At 37.3% G+C, this 9,005-nt stretch overlaps 1 protein-coding gene across 1 annotated transcript; it reads left to right on the forward strand.

Moving 5' to 3' along the window:
• The first annotated feature begins 758 nt into the window (after window positions 1-758).
• Window positions 759-7,644, forward strand: LOC143038392 (uncharacterized). Its single transcript, XM_076207499.1, has 2 exons — window positions 759-6,481; window positions 7,152-7,644. The coding sequence occupies exon 1, from the start codon at window positions 1,206-1,208 to the stop codon at window positions 2,229-2,231; it is 1,026 nt and encodes a 341-aa protein (XP_076063614.1). The 5' UTR covers window positions 759-1,205; the 3' UTR covers window positions 2,232-6,481; window positions 7,152-7,644.
• The last annotated feature ends 1,361 nt before the right edge of the window (window positions 7,645-9,005 follow it).

Consider the following 9,005-nt stretch of genomic DNA (forward strand, 5'->3'; position numbering starts at 1 on the left):
ATATAAATTATTCATTTGGCTATGAATTGCTGCGGAGTAAGTGGGAGTAAATCTGTGCGCTGATTTTTCACACTTATAAGCGGGTAAAAGTGACAGAGGCCATGGACGCTCAGACAATTTATTCCCATAATACTCTCTTAATTTCTGTTGTAGAAACTTTGCTGCTTCAAAAAAAAAAAAAAGTGATTTTATATAAGAAATACAAAAATAAAATTAAAAATTAATTTGCTCTAACATTTACTCCGACTTGTGCTGCTATTTTAAAATTTCCTCCGGTCGTACATCCTTGTGTCTGCAGATTTTATCACTTCTGCATAATATTTTTGCAATGTGTGTTATGGCACTAGATGGCAGCATAGGTTTATCCCACAGCATATTCCTAGCCACTTCATTCCCTACGGTTGTGATGCTATCTGAAAATAAAATAAAGCAATGATTATTTGGTAGTGGCATCTCATATAGCACATATGCTGCATAGTCCTATACAACTACCAGAACAATGAATAATGGGTGAATTACTGAATTGGGATCAGCATCGGCAAAATATTGCCAAAGCCAAATTCCTATCTAAGAAAAAAAAAAAAATGATTCTCGCCGATGCTGATTAATCAAAAAAGTGCCAATTCTTGCCAATGCTGATTAATCAGCATACCCCTGATATATATATATATTATATATATATATATGTACACATATACATTCACCACACACATGTATATCTTTATTTTCATTTATTATTTTTCTTTTTTCTTGCAGGATATAAATACCTTCATTCTTTGGAAGAGTTACCTCCAAATTATGTATGTACACTGTATAATTACCCTGAACAGAAGACTAACATGATGGCCCACAATTATATGAAAGAACGATCTCAAAGAGAATGTGACCCTCACAGGAGAGAGATCTTTCCAGTGTGAATCTTTGTAATACAGCTTTCTCACAGGATGATTTCTAAAACCATTGGCTAACCCATACAGAAGAGAAACCTTTCAAGTGTGATCTTTGTAATGCAGCTAAGAGGACAGTAGTATAAAACATTATATGATGGCCCCCATGTGAGAAAACCCTTTCCACTGTGATCTGTGTGATGCAGCTTCACTGAACTGCTGTCTCAGAAAGCATGTGATGATCCACACAGGAGAAACCCTTTCCCATACAACCTGTGCATTCCAGCTTCCTCAGTGAAAGGTGTTCTCAAAAGCCACATGATGAGTCATGCAAGAGAGAAATCTTTCCATTGTGCCCAGCATGACACAGCTTTCTCAGAGGACACTTTCGAGAGTCATATGTCAACCCACACAAGAGAGAATCCTTTCCAATGTGCTATGTGCGATGCAACTTTCTCACGCAAAGATAATTTCAAAAGGCATATGATGGTCCATACAGGAGAAAAGCCTTTCCAGTGTAGCTCATGCAATGCAGCTTTCTCGGAAAAGGGTAAACTCAAAAGCCATGTGATGAACCACACAGGAGAGAAGCCTTACCAGTGTGATTTATGCGATGCTGCATTCTCTCGAAGGAGTATTCTCAAAAGGCATGGCGTGACCCATACAGGAGAGAAGGCTTACCAGTGTGACTTATGTGGTACTGCTTTTTCTCAGAAAAGTAGTCTCAAAATACATGGTCTGACCCACACAGGAGAGAGGCCATTCCAGTGTGATATATGTGGTGCAGCTTTCCCTCAGAAGTATGATCTCAAAAAGCATGGTATGACCCACACAGGAGAGAAACCTTTCCAGTGTGACTTGTGCAATGCAGCTTTCACAAGGAGTAGTAATCTCAAAAGACATATGATGACCCACACAGGTGATAAGCCTTTCCAGTGTGACCTATGCTATGCCCATTTCTCAGACAAGGCTACTCTTAAAAGGCATGTGATGGTCCACTCAGGAGAGAAACCTTTCCAGTGTGACCTATGTGATGCAACTTTCTCACAGAGAGGTGCTCTCAATAGCCATAGGGTGACTCACACAAAAGAGAAGGCTTTCCAGTGTGACCTATGCAATGCAGCTTTCTCACGGAAAGATGCTCTTAAAATCCATATCATGATGCACACCGGGGAGAGGCCCTTCCAGTGTGCTCTGTGTGATGCAACTTTTGCACAGAAGAGTCGTCTGAAGAGCCATATTATGACCCACACAGGAGAAAAGCCTTATCACTGTGACTTATGTGATGCTGCTTTCTCACATAAGAGTGCTCTTAAAAGGCATGATATGACCCATACAAGATAGAAGCCTTTCTAGTGTGACTTGTGCAATGCAGCTTTCTCATTGAAGAGTAACCTTAGATGCCATATGATGACCCACACTGGAAAGAAGCCTTTCTAGTGTGATCAGTGTTGTGCAGCTTTCTTGCAGAAGGGTGCTTTTAAAAAAGCATGAGATAACCCACACAGGAAAAAAAAACCTTTCTAGTGTGGGATGTAAACTGTAGTAATAATAGTTGTTGCCTTATATTTCATTAACTAAAAATCCAGAGTTCCACAGAGCCAACAATGATCCTTAGGCCCTTCCATGTTTTCCTGGAGGTTTGGAAGATGAATCTAAGATGATTCTCCTTGACAACTATCTTGCAGAACCATCACATACAGATACCCATCAAGGATCCTTGTGCATTTTAGCTTTGTCAAGTACTAGGATTGTTTTCAACATGCTGATACATGTTCAAAGTTGGAATGAATCCTTACAGTATTTAGTTTTGTTAAAGTTCCTTAATGCTGAGAAGGCAAAAAACTGCTAGAAACTCCAGAATACACACACACACACATACACATATATACAGAATGAACATATACACATTGATAAAAGACAACCTATCACCTGACAGATATATCAATAGGATTGTGGGGGAGACATGTACTACTGCAGATGATTAAAGTGGCATTTCATTATATAGATGAAAAGATGATGAAAAAAGATCACCAAAATCCTGGTACATTCAAGACTGGAAAATGCATCAGTAGTATGAGCCCCACATAGAGTGAAGGATATAAACAAGATTGAAAGAATACAAAGGGCATCAACCTAACTGTTCCCCAGCCTGGCAGATAAACCATACGAGGAGAGACTAAAAGCAGTGGGTCTACCAACTTTGAAAGATCAAAGAGAAAGAGGTGACATGATTACAATGTTCAGGTCACTAAAGGGGATAGATTGCATTAATAGAAGATATATGATTAAAGGTGGGAGAGCTTTAAGAGGTCATGGAAGTAAATTATGGAAGACCATATGTCGAAAGGATGCGAAGAAATACAGTTTTCCATATGTATAGATATGTGGAATAGCTTAGAAGATGATATAGCCCAAGCTCAAACAATACACGAGTTCAAATCTAAATATGATAATTGGAAATCAAAGATATAGATTAAGATGGAACCGTACATGAATTTGAGTCTAGGTACGTTAAGAAATTAGAGAATAGGAAACGGAACCCAACAAACGTTCCTTTCCTGTATAGTACAATTGGGTAAACACACAGTCAAGCAAGCCTGTATACATATGCAGGAGTTACCATCAGGAAAACATAATGCTTTCATATAATTATATCTTCAGTGCTAATACAAAGAAGGAATTATAAAAGGAAGAAAGAACATACATCATATATGAATAAATGAAACATGGTGAAAAAGGAATTCAGAGAGAGGAAGAAGTGCATGGCTTTACTGCTGTCCTGGTAACCAACAAGCATGGGACAGTTGCTCACAGCTGGTATATTACAATTTAAATCTTTTTAAATTTCATGGCAAATGTAACCATCTAATTTGTAGAAACCTTGATGGAGGTTAACATTTATTCCCTTACTACATTTGATCATACTGCATTCAATTAGATTTGTTTCTGTGATGTTATTGTTACATGTAATGACTAGCATTATCCCAGTCATCTGGGTAGTTAAAACTGTTCATATGGATGAATATATTGCAAGATTAGTTTCCCTCTCTAACATATTTCTTGTGTTGATTAATTCATATTTTGAGTGTTTTAGCAGTCTGACCAACATAAAACTGATTACATTATTTACAAGGTATTTGGACACACCCGTTATCACTATTGACGGAATTATTTATGAGCAATTGTCTTGCAGTGTTCTTACTATTAAAAACTACATTAAAGTCAAAACTGTTCCCTTAGGAAGATAAGACTAACATATTTTTCTTAGTAAAAGTTTGATTTGACCTGGCATTGTAAAAGATTCTTTTGGCACAGTTGTAAGCTGTATCAAGAACGTGTAGGGTGGTGCAGCTTAATACCAATATCGTAAATACATCTGATTTCATCATTGATGTACTCTGGGCTACAAATATGTAAAGCCCTAAGGAATATCAAAGAGAAAACAAATTATTTTACACCATCAGGGTGTGAGGAATAATAGTGAATATATGAACAAACACATACATATACACAAAGGTAGGCACATACAGTACCAGTCAAACTGGGCATACCATATCTGACTGGTGCTGTGTCTGTCTGCATGTTTGTGTGTATATATATGTGTATGTATATGGGTTTGTTTGCATTTTCTGCATATAGGATAATGTATATATGTTCACTCTGAGTTTGTCTATATACCCAATTGTATACAGGAAAGGAGGAATGCTTGTTGGGTCCAGTCTCCTATTCTCTAATTTTCTAACATACCTAGACTCAAATTCATGTATGGTTTTAACCTAATCCGTATCTTTGATTTCCAATTATCATATTTAGATTTGAACTCGTGTATTGTTTGAGCTTGGGCTATATCACCTAAGCTATTCCACATATTTATGCATCTATATGGAAATTTGTATGTCTTCACATCCTTTTGACATATTTTCTGCATATAGTATAGTGAGTATATGTTTGCTCTGAGCTTGTTTGTGTATTTACTTAATTGTAGTATACAGGAAAGGAACAATGCTTGTCCTGTCTCCTATTGTCTGATTTTTAAAAATACCTAGACTCAAATTCATGTATGATTTCAAGTTAATCTGTATCTTTGATATCCAATTATCATATTTAGATTTGAACTCGTGTATTGTTTGAGCTTGGTCTATATGGAAAACTATTTCTTCACATCTTTTCGATATGTGGTCTTTCTTAATTTACTTCCATGACCTCATAAAGCCCTCCCATCTCTAATAAGGAGATTTCTTCTATCAATGCAATCTATCCCCTTTAGTGACCTGAATACTGTAATTGTGTCATCTCTTTCTTTTCGATCTTTCAAGGTTGGATGACCCAGTACTTTCAGTCTCTCCTCATATGGTTTATCTGCCAGGCTGGGGACCAGTTTGGTTGATGCCCTTTGTATTCTCTCAATCTTGTTTATATCTTTCACTCTATGTGGGACCATACTACTGAGCATATTCCAGTCTTGGAAGTATCTGGGTTTCAGTGAGTATTTTCATTGTGTGTTTGTGCTTTTGCAACACATATTTTACACCAGCCTTGGCAAGTTACAATCTTAAGACTGATTGTAGTGCTATATGAGGATGCAATGGATGGATATCGCAGAAGTTTATATAGAGCTGATTGTTCTCAAAAAGCATGTCATGACCTATAAATGAGAGGTGGTGCCAAACTGCACATGATGACTTATTTATAAGGAAAGCCTCCCAATGTGACCTTTGGAATAGACATTTCTCAGAAGACAATGATGTCAGCTTGAGACATTACATGATAAAGCAAACTTCTCAGTATTACTTATGCACTTCAGTATTTTCGTAAAAGTGGTCTCACAAAGTACCGGTATGTGATTAACTAAGGAAGATGAGAAACCATATTGTGCTGCAACATTCTCAAAAAAGACGTCAGAGCATGTGACGTAATTTGGTTAGGGAAGGATATTCTTGGTGAAAATGCAGTGCCCCATGCATGAAAATTAAAGCCTTTAATGAGAATGTACTCTCATATTATCTTGTCATGGCAGTTTGACTCATAGTGTGAAAGAATTATTTAAATACTTTTGTATTACAATATTTAATTTTTTGCATCTTAGACTGTTATATTTGTCTTCAGAAATATGACTAATTTAAGATTTAATGAATGGAATTGACTTCAAGGTGGTGATGCTTTCATAGAGCATTTAGAAATGGCATTTTGTTATTTTTGCTAATTGGTCACAGGTTTGGGTACGAGTTAATCAGTCCATTGCCCCTGGTCTCTCTTGCACACTTGTCTTTTAGGTATAATAGTATCTACGTTGTTTACCTTCTATAAAAAAGCTTGTTTTGGTTATCTTTAACCTCTTCAATACAAGTCTTGTGTGCATCTTTGGATGCCCAATGTATGATGCATCACTTTACTTGCATTATAAAATACAAAATCATTGCTGTATTACTTATTCTCTTTCACAGAAAGTGATCAAATCAATTTGCAGAATTCTGGGGTCACTCAGCTACAAGTACAAAATAGATACAATCAAGACACTGATGCTGGCATTCTCGTATACTCATTCACGCCTCATGATGCCTACTTGGCATCATTGTATTGAAGAGGTTAAGGTTAATATTACAAAGTTGAATATGTACTAATCTTAAAGAGGATAAGTAAACTTGAATCCAACACCTTGTAGAAGCAGGAGAAACCTGATTCCTCTGTAAATATAAAAAAAAAAAAAAAAAAAAAAATTGTTTTGCTTCACTTCTGAACCACAGAAATATTCACCTAATCTCACTTCCCAGCCTTAGCAAAAGGTCCTCTGTTGTGGATTAGTAAAATGAGCTTTCATAAAGTCTGATATTACAGATCTATAGCCATATTCTACTTGTGTAGGGAGCATCTTTACCACCTTATCCTATCATTTTGTCAGGTGTGTAACAAAGTAAATTGCTTTATATATATATTTATATATATATATATATATACTATCAGACCACACCCAACACAACTTCACCGTGCACGAACTTTCATGTTTATACAAATAGGTAAAATATCCCAGTGTTTGCTGAACATATCCATGATTCATGATAGCATGATTTAGATAGCCCACTGGGTCGTGTTTTTCACCAGTGTCTGGAGAGGATCTGGGAACATGACCTATTTTTTCCCTAAGATGCCCAACATGAATTTCATCCTGCACAATTGGCTAAGGAACCTAACATTTGTGTTGGGTGAGGTCTGCCTGTATATACTCACACATATATATCTTATTCTATTTTTTTTTTCTGGCAGGATATGAATACCTTCATGCTTTGACTGGAAATTAGCTGCAAATTACATATATGCACCATATAATTACCCCAACAGAAGACTAAGCTCACATTCCACATGGTGTCCCATGATCTCATATGAAAAGAAAAGAAAGAAAAAAAAATCTCAATGAGAATGGGGTGACCATCACATTTGGGAGACCTCTTCAGTGTAAATCTTTCTGATATAGCTTTCTCACAGAAGGATAAGTTCTCAAACCATTTGGTAAACCATAAAGAAGAGAAGACTTTAAACTGTGACCTCATTGCAGCTGTCTAAGAGAAGAGTAGTCTTAAATAACATGTGATTGCCCCCACGTGAGAAAATCCTTTCCACTGTGACTTGTGTGATGCAGCTTCCTCACTGAACTGAAGTCTCAGAAAGCATGTGATGATCCACACAGGAGAAATCCTTCTCTATACAACCAGTGCAATCTAGCTTTCTCAGGGAAGGGTGTTCTCAAAAGCCATATGATGACCCATACAAGAGAGAAACCTTTCCAATGCACCCTATATGATACAGCTTTCTCAAAGAAGGGTAATCACAAAAGTCATGTGTCAGCCCACACAAGAGAGAAGCCTTTCCAATGTGGTATGTGCAATGCAACTTTCTCACACAAGAGTGCTTTCAAAAGCCATGTGATGATCCACACAGGAGAGAAGCCTTTCCAGTGTAATTTATGCAGTGCAGCTTTCTCAAGAAATAGTAATCTCAAGAGACATATGATGACCCACACAGGAGATAAGCCTTTCCAGTGTGATGTATGCTATGCCGTTTTCTCAGAGAAGGGGACGCTTAAAAAACATGTGATGATCCACTCAGGAGAGAAACCTTTCCAGTGTGACATATGTGATGCTACTTTCTCACAGAGAAGTGCTCTCAAAAGCCATATAATGACTCACACAAAAGAGAAGGCCTTTCAGTGTGACCTATGCAATGCAGCTTTCACACGAAAAGATGCTCTTAAAGTCCACTTCATGATCCACACAGGGGAGAGGCCCTTCCAGTGTATCCTGTGTGATGCAGCTTTCTCACAGAAGAGTGTTCTGAAGAGCCATATTATGACCCACACAGGAGAAAAGCCTTATCACTGTGACTTATGTGATGCTGCTTTCTCTCAGAAGGGTGCTCTTAAAAGGCATGATAAGACCCACACAGGAGAGAAGCCTTTCCACTGTGACCTATGTAATGCAGCTTTCTCACAGAAAGGTAATCTCAGATTCCACATTATGACACACACTGGAGAGAAGCCTTTCCAGTGTGATCTGTGTGATGCAGCTTTTTCACAGAAGGGTGCTCTTAAAAGGCATGAGACAACCCACACAGGAAAGAGCCCTTTCTAGTGTAGTTTGTAAACTGTAATAATAATAGTTGTTGCTTTCTAATTCATTTATTGTAAATCCACAGCCCAGTGGAGCTAGCAATGATCCTCATCCTATATTTTCTGGAGGTTTGGAAGATGGCTACATGACGATTCTCCTTGACACTAATCTCAAATGACCATTACATGCAGATACCCATCATTGATCTTTGTGCAGTGTAGCTATCTCTAGTATGATTATTTTCAAAAGGTCTATCATGTTCTTTATATGAGAGAAGCTTTTCTGATTTGATATTTGTTTTTCTGATTTGATATTTGTAATGTATTTTTCTAAAAGATTGTGGTGTCAAACTGCATATGATGATATTTACAGGAGAAAAATCTATTAATGTGACTTTTTGAATGGGCATTTCTCAGGAGAATGCTGTCATTTTGAGACATTACATAGTAGAGAAACCTCAGTAGTATTCATGCACTTCAGCATTCTCGTGTAAGATCCAAGCATGAAATAAACC

The sequence above is a fragment of the Oratosquilla oratoria genome, chromosome 24, assembly GCF_046742065.1.
Source record: "Oratosquilla oratoria isolate Oo_2021 chromosome 24, ASM4674206v1, whole genome shotgun sequence".
Classification (NCBI taxonomy): domain Eukaryota; kingdom Metazoa; phylum Arthropoda; class Malacostraca; order Stomatopoda; family Squillidae; genus Oratosquilla; species Oratosquilla oratoria.

Excerpts from the sequence above, each read along its gene's own strand:
- LOC143038392 (XM_076207499.1), top strand. The coding sequence starts at position 1,206 with ATGATGAGTCATGCAAGAGAGAAATCTTTCCATTGTGCCCAGCATGAC.